Source organism: Anabrus simplex, chromosome 7, assembly GCF_040414725.1.
Source record: "Anabrus simplex isolate iqAnaSimp1 chromosome 7, ASM4041472v1, whole genome shotgun sequence".
NCBI lineage: Eukaryota > Metazoa > Arthropoda > Insecta > Orthoptera > Tettigoniidae > Anabrus > Anabrus simplex.
In genome coordinates, this window is record NC_090271.1 from 167,253,541 (window position 1) to 167,274,629 (window position 21,089).

The 21,089-nt window shown below is 38.0% G+C and overlaps 1 protein-coding gene across 3 annotated transcripts in view; it reads right to left on the bottom strand.

Moving 5' to 3' along the window:
- LOC136877414 (uncharacterized) overlaps positions 1–21,089 on the bottom strand; it is a 59,173-nt gene that overhangs the window by 11,539 nt on the left and 26,545 nt on the right. For all 3 annotated transcript variants that reach the window (XM_067151431.2, XM_067151430.2, XM_067151432.2), the window contains exons 2-3: positions 12,912–13,082; positions 5,964–6,099 (exon numbers count right to left, since the gene is read on the bottom strand). In XM_067151431.2, the coding sequence (XP_067007532.1) occupies positions 5,964–6,099; positions 12,912–13,082 (307 nt within the window). The remainder of the gene's footprint in view (positions 1–5,963; positions 6,100–12,911; positions 13,083–21,089) is intronic.

A 21,089-nucleotide genomic window follows, 5' to 3' on the forward strand; every position in this document is an offset into this window, starting at 1 on the left:
GTTGTCTCCCGATTTAAAAGGGATAAATGTCACTGGGACATTTATTTAAAGTGTCTAACGTCCCCTTTCTTGATAACTTTCAGAAGAAGAAAGAATATTGTGTTGCTTCTGTGTGGAAAAGTACCGGGGCCATCTGTTTATTCTCATGACACCTCCTCGAAGAAGGGAGTTCACCCCGCAGGGTAGGGGGAGCCGGAGAGACTTTAATTAATTACAGAAGATTCTACGAAGAATAATCATACGGATATGTCTCAGTCACATTAAACAAATATTAGTCATCTGATCGTTGTACTATTCGACCTCTAATTGGCCGGAGATAGGCCGTATGCAGATTAGGGGTGGGAGAAACATTCCCCTAGTAAAAGCACTTCCGAGGGCGAAAAGCGTCAGTCGGGACTCGTGGCTTACAGACGGCGAAGCTATGTGCAGTCGAGCTTCCAGCAATCCTTTGTTTGAGTGAATTTAAATTTAATTTACAAGTGAAATCGTGTACTGTGCGTAAATATTGCAGAGATTGGATAGACGCGACGCTAGTGTCTAAACTTTAAAGATCAGGGACGTGTTGCGAACATTTAATATAATTTGTAATAATATTATTATTATTATTATTATTATTATTATTATTACTACGGCGCTACTGTGTCGAGTAGTAACAAAGGTACGCGGAATCCGATACTGAACCGCGGATTGCGGAGTGAGGTCCGATATCGTGGCTGGACGTTCATACTGAATGTAACTAAACAAATTTTGAAATAAATAGTGACGTATTGTGTGCCTCAGGAATACTGCCAGCGGTTTCGTCAACCTAGAATAATGGACTCCCGGTTGGAAAGAAGAATGGTGCCTCCAGTAACTGCTTTGGTGCCTATGGGTCAGCACTAAACCAATAATGGACTTCCCAAGCCGACAACGGGTCATCTAGTGATGGAGATGAGTATTAATCATATTTAATATGACATGATCAGATTGGGCGGGGAACAGTTATCATTACCTGACGCTGTAATGTTAGAGATTGTAACTTCAGTAATGTAGATGTGCTACCATGATGCACGTAGCTTCTATTTGCTTTATTTAATTAGTAACACGTCTGAGCAATCAATTGTAAATAAAGGTGTAAAACGATAAGTTTGCATGCAGTAGTAGATTGACTTATTCATTTTATTTGGGGAAACTTGTAATTATTGATGCGTCAGGAAACCAATTTTTAGTAATTCAGAGTAATTCATGTTAGGTTGTAGTTAGTCCAGCGTTGATAATGCATGGCTGGTAAATAGTGTAATTTGATTCCGTGTGCACCCAGAACTACGAGATATGACTTCGGAACTGACACCACAGGCCTCCACTGATATATATTTAGATAGGAATTGTACAATTTTAATTGGCAGGCTTATCACAATTTAAGTGCAATTTGAGGAATATTTAGTACATAATTGTATTACCGTGTGACGATTTTATCAGAAATCACAATTTAGTTATGGATTAATTACACCGTTATTACGAGGAAGTTAATTATGATCACACAGTATGGTCTAATTTCCAGGTAAGTCGTCTAGAGAGATAGTGTAATGATGAACCCAATAATAATAATAATAATAATAATAATAATAATAATAATAATAATAATAATAATAATAATAATAATAAATTGTAATTAAGGTAATCATGCAAGTATTGGTATCATAGAAGCCGGTGTCGCGTCGCGGGATCATGATAATGTAAACGAATATGTGTGTTGAATTGAAGTGAAGTATTGAGAGCCGATGTAATTTGCTTAATGAGCAACGGAGCTCAGTTTATTAGTGAACGATCCCCGAGATGGGGTGTTTTGTTAAGAAAGGGCGTTATGCCTGTGTAGGCCGAGGCCATTGACCACCCGCCGTGCAGAGGATGGGGCAGTTGACCTAGTGAGGAGAAGTGTTTTTTTTTTTTTTTTGTATGCTCGTCCGTTCGTATAAGAGGGGAGCCTTGAGTTAAAGAGAACGAGGCCCGTAGGAATCGCCTAATAATGGAAATATTCAACACGCCAGAATGATGTAATGTTCAAAATTAAATAATTGAAAAAGAGGTTCAACCTATTCAATACATAAAAGAAAGAAATGTAGTGATTACATTCTTATTTAATAGTAACTATAAATGGGACCGGTTTCGACCCTAGTCCAGGTCATCGTCAGCCGTAAAAACATGTAAAACAATGCATATGAAAAAGAAAAAGAAAAAGATTAAGTGAACTCTAGATCGGTATAAGATGAAACATAAATTAACGATGGGGGTAGAAATTGTGAGTCACTTAAAAGATGTAGTCGCTAATATATGACACGGCGATTGGTACCAGTACTTGTCAGTTTACTGTCATTACTCATTTGAGTATAATGTAGCTTAGGGTTTCCAGAGTCCCACTTCCATCCAAAGGGGTGTCAGTTCAGTTCCCGAGGTACCCCAATGCTCAAACGAAGGCTGGATGTCTCACGTGTTTACTGTATATAATCTGTGTTTCTCTAAGTTGTTTATGTATCGTGTTGTGATTATAATTGAGTTGCCGATGGTGCTGACCATCGGGGTGGTGAATTGTATCCAAGTGAGAGTCGGTTCAAACCCGGGCGTTTGTTCCACATTTTTATGAGTTCCTTCTTGGTACTTCGTTGGGGAATAATTGTGTATTTAGTATAGGGATTGCTCAGACTCGTTGCATGCATGTTACTCCTATTAGTCAATGATATCACATAGCCTCAGTGTCTATGATAAGTGTTTTCCCGTTCGAATCTCGTCATAACGGATCGCTCTGCGATAGATAATACTCGGATCCATCACACACGACTAAAAGTCAATAACAAACCACAAAAATTGATAATAATCCATGTAATTCATTTGTATATAAATGCGTCATTGCCATCATCATCATCAAGGCCTAATAAACCACTTGATTAATCTAAACTTTAACCCGAATGTGTTCTCATTGTAATTAGGTATGATCCGTCTCCTACCCTATATGCCTTTAAGCTAAGTCTAGTTAAGCGCCTATTTCGTTTTATTCCAACCCGTTAACACCCTGTAGATATCATGCCGGAGCCATTATGGGTAGGGATGGGTGCAGTATATAGACTTCAATAATTACCAAGAAGATGAAATTAAGTAGCCGAAAAAGGACGAGAATATATTAATAAATACTCCTAAACATATTTATCTTAAACCCAGGGGCGTATTCTCCTTGAATGCAAGGCATGCATTGCATGCGTTACGATAACGCAAAGAACTGTTTGTCTGTCCTTCATTGAAATGCTTGATTGTAAGAAATTTTCATTTTTTCTGGCAATTTTCCTGAAGAGCAATTCAGTAAATTGATTGAAGTTTATGGAAAATATTTTGATATAGTACGACTTAAATCCAAATTGAGGGCAATGCTCACTTCTGAACACTTCAAAGATAAGACTGTGGCTCAAATCCAGAAATTCCTATTGACCAGTGGTCTCAACAACGGTCTTCCCGAGCTTTATAAGTTCTGCACATTGATTACTACTATTCCCTCTATATCATCATCTGTAGAACGCTCTTTCTCGGCCCTAAAGCGAATAAAATCTTTCGTCCACAATTCTGGAAGTCAAAGTCGTCTCTCTGCGTTAGGAATGATGTCTATAGAGAAAGATCTTCTTGTTAAGATGAAAACACGTGAGGACTTATACAGTGACGTCACCGAGGAATTTCACAAAAAGAATCGCAGGGTTGAGTTCACCTACATGTAATTAGGGTGAGTAGAATTGAAATTTACTTAATATGTTGTGTTACTAGTTGCATGCATCAGTGGAGATTCCAGGATACGCCACTGCTTAAACCATAAAATTTATTTCATTTCCAACTAAACATATTTACAGTATCTTAAACCATAACATTTATTTCATTTTCAACTAAGTAGTGGTGGTTCCCTTTTCAGGAGCAGAGAGGAGCACATGAAAGTTTAAACAAATGATATCAGATTTGGTGCATAATTCAAAAATGTTTTTCTTTTAATCACTAGAGGAGCACAGTCAAAGACTATCCAGCATGTCAGCAGTCTGGCATCGTAATAAGGAACACAACAATATTTGTGTTCCAAAACTTACTGTTGTACCCATGCACAAGTTGTAATGATGTCATTGATTCATTCACTGAAACTAGAGGCAGGAGCACACTGGAAAAGGTGCCAGATATCTCATCTATCTCAAGAATGTATGAATAGTAGTATATTTGTTGGCCATAAGGTGCTTGTAGCTGATGAGTACTAGACCAAACTGGGCCTACTAACTGGTTCACTAATTAGCCACAAAATTGCAACAAATTTGTAAAAAATTATTTCAAATCTCCAATCTTATTCTTAATGTGCTAGAGAACTTTCTCTTTCCAGGCTATTGTCCTTCTGTGTTACGTATTTTTGAAAATGAATTCAGTTCAATATATCCTGGGAAGTGACAAACTATCGTCATCATTCTCATTTCCCCTTGTCCAAAATAAAACAAATTATCATATCAGGATAAATTAGAAATTAGGACACTTGTTCCCAATAAGCCAATACCTTGATGTATCTAGGATAAAACAAACTCAGGCATTATAAACTTCCTAAAGTGTAGCACTAAGTGAGCTGTTTAGGCTTTTAAAGATAAAAATTTCATTGTTCCGTATTGAAATTATTAACATTAAAAATTAAATAATTGAAGTTCAACCAATTCAATACATAAAAGAAAGAAATGTAGTAATTACATTCTTATTTAAATGGGACCAGTTTTGACCCTAGTCCAGGTCATCGTCAGCCGTAAAAACAAGTAGGCGAAATCACACAATGTTTATGAATATTGGAGAAATGGGTCAGTTTCACACTCTGTCAGGCACAAAGTCACAACACTATCAAATAATATATGAAGATTATAAATAAACTTGAAGTCGCAGACGAATAGATTTGTAGAAGCAAACCGCCAGTTCCCGGTGATCAGCGCGGCACATTCAAGGTCATGTAAACTATTTTTAATTCAATTAAACATATACAAGAGTAACATTTACTACGAGGACAATTTTTTTCAACCTTCGACAAGTTGCGAAATTAAAACCACAGTGAGAATCCAATGAAGTGTTGCACAGATCTGTTGCACAGTGTTTCTAGTATGCCTGTCACCCATGTCACATCACACTTGTCAGTTCTGAGCGTGCAGTGAGCACGTAAACATGCCTAGGAAAATAGAGTCCCCTGGCAAGTGTGAAATGCATGCTGTCATTTAATATCTTCATGCGGAGGGGTGCAATGCAGAGAAAATTCATAGACGAATAAGTTAAGTGTACGGTGAAACTTTCATGAATGACAGCAAAGTGTGGTTATGGTGCAGGAACTTTGAAGCAAGACGTACAGACATTCTGATGTAGATGGTCAGGGAAGGAAGCGAGCATCAACCGATGATCTTGTTCAACAAGTGGCTATTTGAGAAAAGTGCATTGCACCCCACAGCATGAAGAAATCGAACGACAGCATGCACTTCACTCTTGGCGGGAAACTTTTTGTCCTAGGCATGTTTCCGCGCTCACTGCGCTCAGAACTGACAAGTGTGACGTGATGTGGTCGACAGGCATACTAGAGACACTGCGCAACGCTTCATCGGATTTTCAATGTGGTTTTAATTTTGCAACTGATCATAGGTTGAAAAAACTTAACCCTCGTATTATGAACATTTCTGCAAAAGAACCATACAAGCAGCTAATTTGGTACAAAAATAACTCAGCACACAATAAAAAGTCAACTATGTTTGTATGAGACAAAAATATTATCTGATATGAGGTGATAACTCATTTAATCTACTTTAATTGTGAACAGCTATTTGCCACCAAGCAATCATTTGGAACTTTACAGACATCTTAGGATATCATATATCAGGGGCTTTAATTTATGGAAGGTAAAAAGTTAAAGACTAAAGCCTAGAATATAACTAAGAGCAAGTCATTGTACTTACTGCTGCTGCACTCCCAAACCGAGCTCCTCATCTCCATCGGTGATCTTTTTCAAGTTGTGTACTGAGTACCGATTATAGAGTCCCCAGATGCTATTCATCATCTTACTGTTGTACTTGGCTGGATGGTGGTCCAGCACTGAGGAACAAACAATGCTAATTTCAAAAGAAACCCTGTGAAAAATATAGCAACAGCACAGGAAAGACAACTTTAATATAGTGGGTAAAATCCACAATTTTACAGATATTTACTAGGTACTTTAAGCAGATTTAGATTTGTCAAATAAAACTAAGGAGTTCAAAATTCAAAATAATAAATCCATTGCCCTTATAGTCCCTGAAGGAACTTCGGTTTGCTAATACAAAGGTTGCCTAGTCAGATTGCTTGCAGGAACTTTGAAGCAGGACGTACCGACGTTCATGATGCAAGTGGTGATGGTGATGATAAGAAGGAGAAGAAGAACGATGACAACAACAACAACAACAACAACAACTGTATGGTCTTGGCTACTGTGTTGCATTTGTGCCATCTAGGTGGTCTGCCTACCAATTTTGACATTCCAATTGTGTGCTATCTAGCAGTGAAAGTGGAATTCTACTGGAACGGATATTATGGATTGGTTAATTTGGTTTTATCAGGTTACAACGAGTGCAGCACTAGAGATCTTTAATATGCTAACAAGGACATGGAATTACAAAATTTTGGACCGTCCTTCAAAAAATGGCTATGAACCGTTTTATTAGGCTAGATAGCACACAATTGGAATGTCAAAATTGGTAGGCAGACCACCTAGATGGCACAAATGCAACACAGTAGCCAAGACCATACAGTTGTTGTTGATGTCGTCATCGTTCTTCTTCTTTTATTCTTTCTTTTATTCTCAGAGTAGAAAGACCATAAGCAATGTTTTAAAATTCTATAAAGAACAGAAGAATGGTCACCAAAGCTGTAGACAGAAGTGAGAAAACGGTGCGTAACATTTCTTAGCAATGTGGAAAAGCATATACAGATGAGAGTAAAATTATAACTCTTGGTAAGCATCGACCACATTCTTTAAAAAAAAAAAGAAAAAAAAAAGAAAAAGAACTTGCAATTTTGATAAAAGTGTTGTATGCTTAACTTTCTTGAAGTATTATTAAGTATAGAAAGAAATTGCTGCTGGTGCTGTGACACATTAGTGGAGCAGGAACTTGATGGGATTGTGACAGATATTGGTTTAGAAAGCAGTGATCAAGAGAAAACTAACATTGTGGATGCAACAGTTAGTGATTCTGATGGTAGTTCGACAGACATGCTTCATGAGTTAATCGGTATGACAGATGAAGATTTTGAAGCTAGATATTCTACTTCAGATGCTAAACATTAATGAATTACTCCACCGTGAGTCTGCATGAAGTTTTACATTCAAATAGATATTAATATCAGTAGCTGAAGAGCACATGAGCTGTATTCTGCATTCCCAGACTGCTAACTATTACTAGTAGTACTGAGAAGTGTGTGTACAAGCTGGCTCTCTTGCTTTGCATGCCAGTCCTGCACCTGTTGCAAAGTTTGGAGTTTGGGTTGGAAAGACTTGGGAGAAAGGAGACGAGCTGCTCGACTAAGTGGTATGTTCCCAGCTGTCAGTGGAGAGATGGCATGGGAGGACATCAGTAGATGAATAAGTTTGAGTGGTGTCTTTAAAGGTAGGAAAGATCACAATATGAAGATAAATTTGGAATTCAAGTGGACAAATTGAAGCAAATATTTGTTTATAGGAAGGGGAGTTAGGGATTGGAATAACTACCAAGGGAGATGTTCAATAAATTTCCAATTTCTTTGCAATCATTTAAGAAAAGGCTAGGAAAACAACAGATAGGGAATCTGCCACCTGGGCGACTGCCCTAAATGCAGATCAGTAGTGATTGATTGAACTGACCTGTGCAACACATAACAACAGATGTCAGCACACTCACTTGCAAGTGGTAATGACTTAGCACACAAGTAGTACAATGCATCAGTATTAAAATTCATAGGGCTGTGTGATCAGCTCAGTGGTTTAGCCGTTGGCTTCCCACCCGAAAGGCTGAGACTTGAATCCTGATCAACCCTGAGTTGAGATTTTTATCTTAAAAATCCCTTGGTATCAGGAAGGGTATGTAGACATAAAACATCTGGTCAAAACTATAAGTGATCCTGGGTGGCTCCAGTGACCCCAGAAAGAACTGGGATAAGCCAAAGAAAGTGAAAGTGCCTATTATTAATCTGGTTTTTTGGCTTAATGGTCAGTGTAGTGCCCGGATCAGGGATTTAAATGCAAATTGTTAATTCCTCGGGGATTGGATATTTGTGTTCATCTTAGTGCACTTCTCTCCATATAAACACAACACGTCACACTATCAACCACCACAAAAGTATGCAATAGTGAATACTGTCATTGCACCTGCACAAACGGCTACATATTGATGTTGTTGGAGAAATACTAACCCACTGTCCAAATACCGTAAGAACAAGAATCCTCTGAAACAATTCACATAACTTTGAACCAAAGATGACAGAATCTTACTGGCCACAGGCCTAAGCTGAAATACTTCACATAGCTGTTTTTGCAGGCACAATGATGATACATCCTTCCACTTCAGGTTAACATCAGGAAGGGTATCCATCAGTAAAACCGGGTCAAATCCACATCAAGTGCCGACCCCCATACAGTTGGGAAAAGGCCAAGAAGAAGAAGGAATAGTGAAAGAATTAAACAGTGACACTGAGATTGGCCGTAAGGTAAAAGTCTGAAAAAAGGGAACATGTAAGAGAGCTCTTTATATGTTCTATGTCACTTAAAAACAACATTTATGTGAAGGCTATGATTCCCCATTTGGCCAAGGAAGAACATAAAGAATATTATTTACAGATTTGTGAATAATTATAATGTAACATAGCACATCTATATAAATAAAATCGCAATGACCGTATGTCTGTACATTGACTATTTTGGCAAAATTCAGTAGTTATCCATTTCAGGTGTAATAATGACCATCTGCGTACATTTTAGCTTTGGTGTCTGTTTGTCTGAGTTCTTATAACTTGAAAACTACTGGATATATTTCTACCAAACTTAATATTTAGAATCCATCTGTCCATGGGTAGGTTTTCGGGCCAATATTATTTCTGAATACCAAAATTTACTGGGGGTTTATCCAAAACCATGATTTAGCACTCCCACACAATATGCACATCCAAAATTAATGGAAGTCTACCATCCTTAATGGAAATGAATTTCTAAAACTTTTTTCTCATGTGCATCATTTTGATAGGAGGATTAATAAGGGAGATATCATTAATAGACTTTTTTTATGACAAGTCCCAATGGACTTAACTCAAAAGCGGGTGCATGTAAAGCGTATTTCTTATAACTTGAAAACTACTGAAGATATTTCAACCTAACTTTATATTCAGCATCCACCTGTCCAAAGGTAGGTTTTAAGGTCCATAGCATTTAAAATTCCTGGAATGGACTGGGAGTTTATAGGGAACCGAAACAATGATTTTACTCTTGCACAATATATACAAGACCAACCTGACTGGAAATAGACCAACCTTGATGGATATCCATTTCTAAAACTTTTCTCATGTGCATTTTTTGACAGGAGGATTAATGAGGGAGATATCATGAACGGTCGGTTTTTCAGGCTAAGTCCAGCAGACATAGCCCAAAAGGTGTTGTATGTGGAGCAGATTCCTTATCTATCTATATAAATAAAATTGTAATAATCGTGTGTCTGTACATTGACTATTTTGGTGAAATTTTTGTACAACTATCCATTTAAGGGGTAATAATGATCATCTGCATATTTTTTCACTTTATTTTCCTGAAAGTCCTAATTTTTACCCTCTCTACCAAAATGAAGATTGTGGCACAATCTGCCAGATGAGCTAGAAAATTGAAATTTGGCAAAATTATATGTTTTTAGCCTGTAACCGATGGAAAATTTCCAAAATCTTTAAATTTTTCACTTTTTATCCCCGAAGAATATTGAAATATGGAGGTAATTTTAATGACGGTGCCGACCTTGGTTTCAAGGTATTTCGTGGCTGAATGGTAAGTCCTATCACAAAATGGATGCCACAATCTCTGTTCAATTTGGAGTGATCTACAACTTTGGTCCTATGACTTTTTGTCGTACCTGTATCCCTTATACATTAGATTTGTCTCTATTTCTCGACTGTAAGTAAATTTTGCACTTTTTACATGCATAATTCATACCTTGAATCACTTATAGGAAAGATAGAATCATCAAATTCTATATGAACATTGATTCCCCCCCCAAGTAGCCATATAGGAGCCAAATGCTATGTTTGTAGCTGTCACATAATTATCTGTAAAGTAATGCACTGTGAGGCAATCTTACCAGAATTTCACCCTATTCAACGTTTCTAACTCAATCTGACCCTTGAATGAATGAGATACAAGAAAATATTGTAGAACAAGCCATTTAGACCGCTAAATACGGTGTCTTATGGTACAATCCGTTTGTCGATATTACATACTGTTTAGCAGCAGTTAATCTGTAAATGAAGGTCTGCAATATTGTAAACATGCATATACTTTTGTATGTATTGCAATAAGCTTGCTGGCAGTAGGAAAAGGGGCCTGACATTATAATGATAACAGCACAACTCAATTTTGATTGGCAGTAGGAAAGTTGTCTGCCATTATAATAAAAACTCCTCAACTGTAATCTGTCTGGAAGTAGGAACAGGGGCCTACCATTGTAACAAAAACTCCCCAAATCGATTGTGACCATGGAGTAGGGAATGTGGCCTGCCATTATAATGTAAACTTCCCAACTCGATTGTGAATGGCAGCAGGCAAGTGAGCCTGCCATTATCATCACAACTCCACTACTCACACTTTGCACTGGAAACAACGTATGGGGACCTCTCCATGCTGTTTCTCGGATAAGAGATGCAAAAATCGTATTCATTACATGTACAGTAATTTACTTCGATATCCGTATACAATGTAGAATACCATGGCAAAGCATGGGCACATTTGCTAGTATGAAATATTTGCAGAAATTGGCACCTTCCAGTTTATTTCTCAGTATGGTTTTAACTTCATCATCAGTCTCTTGTTAAAGATTGATCCAATGTTGTCAGTTGTTCTTTGGATTTAATTATGAAAACTAAATCTATTAAATAGTTTGTCAGAGATAATTTTTATCAGCAATGTACTGATCCAATTCATATTCTTCTTCCTTTTCTTTAAAAACTAAACCATAGAACTTGTTTAATTTCACTACCTATAATGAAAAGTCTGAAGCTTTGGTCCTAGTTCTGGCTTACTCAACATCATAAAAAGTGACTCTCACTCTAGAGAGTCAGATATTTCCAATACATTATGTGATCAAAAGTATCTAGACACCCGTCTATATGTGTAAACTAGAGCCTAGATGTCACTACGACAACTGCCACTTCTATAAAAGGCGGCTGAAGGCTTCATGTTGTTCAGTGCAATGAGGTACCTGCAGAATAGGTGGAATAAGGGAGCTTAGTGACTTTGAACGCAGAATGGCTCTTAGTTGTCTCAGCAGTCAGTTAGGGCTATTTCTGCCCTTCTCAGGTTGCCCAAGTTGATTGGCAGAGATGTGAATGTTAAGCGAAAATGCAAAGACACAATTACAACAAAACCACAGCTGGGTAGGCTACATATGTTGACTGGCAAGGAGTGTCTGTCACGCATTGAAACTGGTGGTACAGAAAAATTGTATGACATCATGTGATACTATCACCTGAGAATTGAAGCGATGCGCCGAATAGGGGTCTAACTACCAAAATCTCTATTATGAGTTAATTGCGAAAAACGCCATCTTGGACTGGAATTAGATCACTTTTCCGTGCAAGACAGAGGTTCTCCACCCTCTAGCATAACAACAAGTTCCAAATTCTTCCACATGACTACGCCACTATGCAGGAATATCCATACCGATCCTTATTCCGATAAAACCTCCCTTTCAGAAAAAATGTTGGTTAGAACCCTTTTTGGCGCATCGTTTCAATTCTGTAGTGCTGCTAATTATGCAGCTAGCACCATGACTGCACACGAGGAGATATGAGAACTCGAGTTCAAGGTTCAGGCATCTGCCCATAAAAAGTACATTTTGTAAGTGAATGCCAAGCGCTGCATTTGGTGGTGTTGAGAATGGCAAAACTGCTCCAGGGTCAATTAGAAAAGCATGATTTGGAAAGATGAATCACGCTATATCATGTGGCAGTCAAATGAGAGGGTTTGGATGTCGCGAAATGTATATGCCAGACTGCACAGTGCCCATAGTGAAAATTGGCAAGGTTGGGGTGCCAGCATGGGGATATTTTCCATCGAAGGGATTGAACCTCTTATAATACTACAGACCATGAAAAAGATGAAAGTATATTAGGACGTTTTGACCAGCTGCATGTTGTCTATGGTAGAAGACGAGTTGGAGATAATCTTTGTGCATTTCAACACGGTTTTGCTCCCTGTCATAAACAGGATCTGTTTGTGAGTGGTTCTGGACAATAAAATTCTAGAAATGAACAGAAAAGCCCACAACCCCTACCTAAATCCTATCGAACACCTCTAGGATGAACTGGAATAGCGACTTCCTTCCAGACCCCAAAGACCCACATCATCAACTATGCTTGCTGCAGTGCTGCAGGAAGAATGGTCTGCCATTTCCCTGGAGACATTCTGTCTCCAGGTAGACTTCACTGCAGAGTTTGAGCTATAATAAATGTCAGGGCGGGCCTACCCTATATTAATATCCACTACTCGGCATTACATCGGAGAAGTTTGTAGAGGACAGTTTCAAGTGTTTGGATACTCTTGATCAGCTAATGTATATCTCTGACCATCTGTACTAAATTTTATATTCAATATTATTCAATAATCAATTCATTATATTGAAATAAGAAAGATAAACTCTGCTTACATATCTTGTTCCTTTGTGGAAAGTGGTACTGGGATGGGATGGACTTCTCCGAGTCATTCTTCTTCCCCATGATTGGACAATCTTCACTAAGATCTTTCATCATGTTCCTATGCACTTTCCAAGCTGCATAGGCACCTTGGGGAATTGAGGCCATCCACAGTCTATGACAACCTGCAATAACATTTAACTTTCCTCAAATAGCATTTCAAACCAAGCAAAGTCCTGACATGAAACCTTCATGCAGTACATGGTTTATGACAATTTGCATTCACAGTAAAATACTTCTAGGCTACTATTTTATATTCCTTCCAAAATGTTATAGTTCTACTCTTTCAAGCAGTTTACTTAACCCTAGAACACTAACCCTTTGTAAATTTTACGACGGTAGGTAGCAGAACGGTATAGTTTATTGCCTTCCGTGCATGCATGCCTGCCATCATTTTGTGTAGCTGATTTTTTCGAGAAGTTATTGACTGTGGCATGCACGATTGTTGATATCTTTGCTCATTCTTGTAATAATTGGGTGGGTGTCATCATATTGATGAACGGTTAGTGATAGTGTGAACTTATAAGTATAATGTGTCTTCATGCCTTTTTTATATTTATACTTATTTTATTTATTTTCTGGTAGTTTTGGTTTCTTTGCAATGTAAATAACCCACATTCATAATTTTAAGGGGTTATTTGAATATGTGGTGTTATAAAATTCATTTCTTATAAAACGTGTTCATTTAATATTTTTTGTGTCAAGTTTTCTATGTTTAATAAATAATCACATAAAATTATTTAATATCTAGGTATTTTGATTCATGTTAAGTTTACAACACTATAGGAACCCTAAATAACCAAAATCTTGCCAAATATAAGCTGTTACATAGAAAATATAACAATTATAAATTGGAGTAGTCAAATTTACGAAGGGTTAGTAATAATGTGTGGCAAACTATGGTTAGTGTTCTAGGGTTAAACAACATTCTAATATGAATATATGAAAATATTAGGATTTGAATAAATCTGTATTTTTTTAATGGAATAAAATTTAGTATATGAAGCCTAGAATGAAATCTTGGGTCATCTTAGTAATTTAATAAGAATGTAGTGTCTATCTGTACATTCATTTTTTTATGGTCACTATTTTAAGAGAGGTGATAGAAGGCCTACACACAATACGGAGATGATATCCATACTTTATGGAAGTTTTGCTGTGTGTTGTTCTATTTGAATTGAATAAACCTAAAAACTACTAACTAATCTGTGTGTTTCAAACCTTGCTATTCTTAAATTAGAGACATCAAGATGTTTCCTGCTGTTGGTTTTATCTTAATCCATGCAGTGGGAGCTGAGAAATGACATTTCTAACCTCAAGAATACTGTCTCTCAGACAGAGAGACTAACAGTGAGTTCAGCAACTTCTTTCATGGAATCAACAATAACATTCCACTGATTGACTGTTGCTGTTATGGTGAAATGTGTTTTGTCTCTTCTGTTTCCACTCATCTCTATTAGATGGCATTGCTGTTGCAATTACAGACACTAACCTGTTAAAGAAGGGTACACAAGAGCTAGTCCATATATAAATGTGCATGCTATTAGTATAATAATTTATTAACATAAACAAAGAAACTGCCAGATCACTGTTCAAAATCACTTATTTTGTCATGCTGTGGACAGCCTTTACAACAAAGATAGGCATGCAGTGTGATGTTCTGATGTCTAAATTGATTTTCCAACCAATTTTTGTTGGAACTGAAGCCTTCAACACATCACATTCAATTAAAACTGCATCAGAAAATTTGAAGTACCAGTAGTGGTATGTAAATATTATTTTATGGCAGGATGGCCTAAGTTTATGATGACTTGGTCATCCAATCAAGTATTTTGCAACTGGCCTGGTTCAACCCAAAGAGTTCAGCCCTTGGTGCAGAATTAAAATCCTTGGACTGGCTAGGAATAAAACCCAGGACCTGAAGGTAAGAGGCAGCCACACTACCTCTACAACACAAAATTGGCTGTATGACTTCAGTATATTGAATATTAGGTAGATAGATATGAATGAGAAAAACTAAAGCTGTATGTACAATGTTCTTGAAAGTATTTATTGATAAGCAAAACCTCTGTCCACCAAAAGGAATTAATCCCGTTGATAAAGGGAGACTGAGAAGCAGTCCAAAGAGGCTTTTGTTTCACTCTTTATTTACTACACCAACAACTAACAAGAAGACTGTGACATAATTTAATATGTGTTAGATAAATGATAAGGAGGATATCTGGCAAGTGTCCTCTATTCATATCGTCACTCCAATGGTAAAGTTGCATAACCAGTAGCTGTACCGTTAATAAAGTATTATTATCATAATAAATGATTTGCTAATTTACAATTATTTGTATGAATAGCAATTGTGATCTGAAATGGAATTTGTCACCATAGCGATGTTACAAGCCTTTTTTGGAGTATATGCTCCCACTAAGGGATACTTATTATAATAGAGAAATAAAGAGACTAAGAAGGAGGTGCAGACTGGAAAGAAATACAGTTAGAGATGGCTGTGGAAGTAAGGAGAAATTGAAGGAACTTACTAGAAAATTGAATCTAGCAAAGAAGGCAGCTAAGGATAACATGATGGCAAGCATAATTGGCAGTCATACGAATTTTAGTGAAAAATGGAAGAGTATGTATAGGTATTTTAAGGCAGAAACAGGTTCCAAGAAGGACATTCCAGGAATAATTAATGAACAAGGGGAGTGTGTATGTGAGGATCTTCAAAAGGCAGAAGTATTCAGTCAGCAGTATGTAAAGATTGTTGGTTACAAGGATAATGTCGAGATAGCGGAGGAGCTTAAGGCCAAAGAAGTAATAAAATTTACATATGATAACAATGACATTTACAATAAGATACAAAAGTTGAAAACTAGAAAAGCAGCTGGAATTGATCAGATTTCTGGGGATATACTAAAGACAATGGGTTGGGATATAGTACCATATCTGAAGTACTTATTTGATTATTGTTTGGTCGGAGGAGCTACACCAGATGAATGGAGAGTTGCTATAGTAGCCCCTGTGTATAAAGGAAAGGGTGATAAACATAAAGCTGAAAATTACAGGCCAGTAAGTTTGACATGCATTGTATGTAAACTTTGGGAATGCATTCTTTCTGATTATATTAGACATGTTTGTGAAATTAATAACTGGTTCGATAGAAGGCAATTCGGTTTTAGGAAAGGTTATTCCACTGAAGCTCAACTTGTAGGATTCCAGCAAGAAATAGCAGATATCTTGGATTCTGGAGGTCAAATGGACTGTATCGCGATTGACCTGTCTAAAGCATTTGATAGGGTGGATCATGGGAGACTACTGGCAAAAATGAGTGCAACTGGACTAGACAAAAGAGTGACTGAATGGGTTGCTATATTTCTAGAAAATAGATCTCAGAGAATTAGAGTAGGTGAAGCTTTATCTGACCCTGTAATAATTAAGAGGGGAATTCCTCAAGGCAGTATTATCGGACCTTTATGTTTTCTTATATATATAAATGATATGAGTAAAGGAGTGGAATCGGAGGTAAGGCTTTTTGCGGATGATGTTATTCTCTATAGAGTGATAAATAAGTTACAAGATTGTGAGCAACTGCAACGTGACCTCGAAAATGTTGTGAGATAGACAGCAGGCAATAGTATGTTGATAAACAGGGTTAAAAGTCAGGTTGTGAGTTTCACAAATAGGAAAAGTCCTCTCAGTTTTAATTACTCCGTTGATGGGGTGAAAGTTCCTTTTGGAGATCATTGTAAGTATCTAGGTGTTAATATAAGGAAAGATCTTCATTGGGGTAATCACATAAATGGGAATGTAAATAAAGGGTACAGATCTCTGCACATGGTTATGTGGGTGTTTAGGGGTTGTAGTAAGGATGTAAAGGAGAGGGCATATAAATCTCTGGTAAGATCCCGACTAAAATATGGTTCTAGTGTATGGGACCCTTACCAGGATTATCTAATTCAAGAACTGGAAAAAATCCAAAGAAAAGCAGCTCGATTTGTTCTGGGTGATTTCCGACAAAAGAGTAGCGTTACAAAAATGTTGCAATGTTTGGGTTGGGAAGAATTGAGAGAAAGAAGAAGAGCTGCTCGACTAAGAGGTATGTTCAGAGCTGTCAGCGGAGTGATGGCGTGGAATGACATTAGTAGATGAATAAGTTTGAATGGCGTTTATAAAAGTAGGAAAGATCACAATATGAAGATAAAGTTGGAATTCAAGAGGACAAACTGGGCAAATATTCATTTATAGGAAGGGGAGTTAGGGATTGGAATAACTTACCAAGGGAGATGTTCGATAAATTTCCAATTTCTTTGAAATCATTTAGGAAAAGGCTAGGAAAGCAACAGATAGGGAATCTGCCACCTGGGCGACTGCCCTAAATGCAGATCAGTATTGATTGATTGATTGATTGATTGATTGATTGATTGATACTGGTACTGTATCATTATAAACAGGTCAGAAAAATCACTAACTTGCATCTGTTTCAACTAAGTGGGAGTGAATATGCAATCACAAGTTTTCTTTTTCTCCGTGCTGTAAAATTACATTTTTACACTTTTGCAAAAATCCTTTATACTTGTTAAAATTACAACATGAAGTCTAGTAAATCATGTAAATATCTACAACCATGCAGGGGTGGTTTCTCCATAAGATTTCAGGTTTACGCTACCCCCATTAATTTTTTATATTTATTTTAGGTAAAGTTTTACAATTTGGATTACTCAACTACTGTATTTTCATTCAACAAGACAAACCTTTCAAGAGCTTGAAAGAGCAAATATTGACTACAGGAGACTAAAGGCGGTACTCTTAGATGTTCACAGCAGGAGCCAAAAAGTTTGCAGCAGAGAGTCAACCTGAGGTAGGATGAAACCTGGGCTGCCAGAGGGGTGCGTGGGGCTGATCGAGGGGTGCTTTTAGGCTGCTAGAGGGGTGCGTGGGGAGAGGAAAAGATAGGCGTGGCTTCTTATACATTGCTTAAATGGAGGTTTATCAACCTGGCTCTTTCTACCACGGCCGACTTGATGCGTCGCTCTTGCTAGCTCCTTGCAGCACAGCGAGGGATCCAGTCGGTCGTGCTCCTATGTAACCAACTACTAGCAAAGTTGCTAAAGACCGTTGGCGCTCAATGTGAGAGTCTGCTATAGAACAGGAATGTCACTTAGCGACATTGGATGGAAGTTCATCTTCTGGATATATAACTAATGGCTTTAAATTTGAAAATAAATCGGCCATTTCTTTCGGTATAGTTGTGAGCTTTGTTATGTGCGTACAAGCTAAGTAGCTTATTGATTTCACTGTGTAAACATTTGTGTCAGCGTGTGTGTTTTTATAATTGTGCGTTTTTATCAGTTAGTGGTGTCTGGCTCCATGGCTAAATGGTTAGCGTGCTGGCCTTTGGCCACAGGGGTCCCGGGTTCGATTCCCGGCAAGGTCGGGAATTTTAACCATCATTGGTTAATTTCCCTGGCACGGGGGCTGGGTGTATGTGTTGTCTTCATCATCATATCATCCTCATCACGACACGCAGGTCACCTACGGGTGTCAAATCAAAAGACCTGCACCTGGTGAGCCGAACCCGTCCTGGGATCTCCCGGCACTAAAAGCCATACGCCATTTCATTTCAGTTAGTGGTATTTTGCCAGATCATGAATTTGGTGCAGTTTCCGCAACGGACTGCTGAAGAAAAATCTGAGGTGAAATGAATGGGCAGGCTCACGCAACATTTAATTTTGAAACCAGATTCAATACCGGAATTAGGCTACCTCAAAGTGTTTCATTTCAATATGGTAAAAGAGTTTTTAAATGAAAAAATGTTACTGGGTTGTAGTAATATTCCTGAAAATAGAAATGTAAAATGTTTGTTTTATTTTTAATAATAAAAAGTATTGTTGATGTATCTGGATTTGAAACTTAGCCTGTAATCATATTATATCAATGGTAAAAATTGTGCATCACTGAACTTTTGAACCATCAGCCGCCACTGCAACCATGACATAACATGGCTTTGTCAGCAAAAGCTGATAAACAGATTGCTGTCTGTCTCTGTTTGCATGCACACAGCCAGAGGAATAAACACTTATTCTCCTTCTGTTTGATAACCTCAGCAGTCATAGAAATGAAGAAAGAAACTTACTACTAGATGTTCTCATTAACACTTCTAACTTAATGAATTTGTTCATTATTCTATATCTTGATCTATAGCTGTCCAGTCAGGTCAGGAATATCCTGCTACTGTATGTGACAGTAGACAGTACAACCTGCGACTGTCTGGCTGAGGGTCAGGTGGCCATTACCAAACCTGACAACCAGAAGGGGGGCCAACAGCTACGGGCGGAGGAGTTCCCCTTTTGGAGGCCAGATGAAGCCTTTTTGCAGGAAATGGCACTACATTCATCAGAAGTTGGCAGTCAATGGCTACGAAGGCAGAAGAAGGAACCTTGTAAACACCTCAACGGCAGAGTAGGCAGAGGAACTGCGAACCCCAAACTGCTGCCTTGCAGATAGGGAGTGGACCCCAAAGGCTAAGGGAAGTTACCCTGACAGAAAACGGCTGGCATGATAGCTAAGAGGGCAGCTCCCTCATAATGCTAGCTTCCGTAGGGCTAATAACCCATGTGGAGCGAAATTAACTATTCAGAGAAACATGAGAGTAGCTGGACGGATAACAAGGGAAAAGTACAAGCTTGCCATACTTGGAGTCAGTGAAACCAAGAGAAAAGGTAATGGCCAAATAAATTTGGATAAGGAATATGTAATGAGATACCCAGGAGCCAGCAGGAATGAATGGGCAAAAGAAGATGTGGCCATCATTATGTCCGAAGCAGTGGAAAACAAAGTGACAGGATGGGAACCTATTAACTCCAGACTTATCACAGTGGATGTGGAACTAGAAGAAAGTATTATGCTAGTGCAGATCTATGCCCCCACTGAAGATATGCAAGAAGTAGATAAGGAGCAATCTTATGTTCAAATGCAAAAAGCTATAGACAAAACCAGGGAAAGAAGTAGACATGTTATTGTGATGGGGGACTAGAATGCTAGGATCGGAAATAGGTTACGTCGAGGGGATGTATGGGCCAACATGGAGCAGAACGAACCATCAATACCAATGGTGAAAGAATGCTGGAATTCTGTATTGATAATGAGCTAAGGATTGGCAACACCTTCTTCCTCCATAAAAGTATCCATAAAATAAATTTTGAGGCACTAGGCCGAGGAGCAAAGAGTTGCATTGACTACTTTTGTTACACTAAAAACATGACTTATTTAGCACTAGATGTAAGGGTCTTCCGCAGTGCAGAAATAAGTATAGAACATAGGCTTCTGGTTATGAAAACAAGGTTCAAGGCTACACCCACACCCTCTCATCTTCGATTTGAGAAAATAAGAATTTCTGCATTTAGAGAGGAAGAGGTAAGGCAGAATTATGTTCAGAAGTTGGGGGAAATACTTCAGGAAACAGAAAGAGAAGAACCTGAGAGAGGTTGGAACTTAGAAGAGAGATGGAGTGAATTTAAGATGAATATTATCAAAGTAGCAGAAGAGGTCTGTGGGAAAACTACAGTAAACACATGAAGGAAACGAACAAAGTGGTGGACTGAGGAAGTCAAGGAAGTTGTAAGGAGGAAAAAGGTAGCTTGGAAGGAGTACACAATTAAATAAGCTTATAGTAGGTTCCACCTTTTCAATACATTTACAATGTTGTTATCTGATATTTACAACAAGAAGGGTAGAGTAGAGGACTGGAGGAACTATGTTGAAGCACGTAATGAAGCAAAGCGGCAAGAAAGGAACTGGCAGGAATTTGGTGAGGAAATGGAATCAGAATATAGAAATAATCAGAAGAAGTTTTGGAAGATACTAAGATCCCTCCAAGGCAAAACTGGAAAGAGAATCAGGAAAATTAAAGACAGGAACCAGAAGATTCAAACGAGGCCATGGGACATCCTTGATACATGGAGCACGTACTATGAGGATGTGTTCCACACAGACCAGAATTTACAAGATGACGCCGGTAATGGGGCAGAAGAAGAACTAGAAGAAGGGGAGACAATTATGCAGAGTGAAGTAAGAGAGGCTATCACTGAAATGAAGGTGGACAAGGCAGCTGGTTGGGATGGAATTTCACCGGAATTGATGAA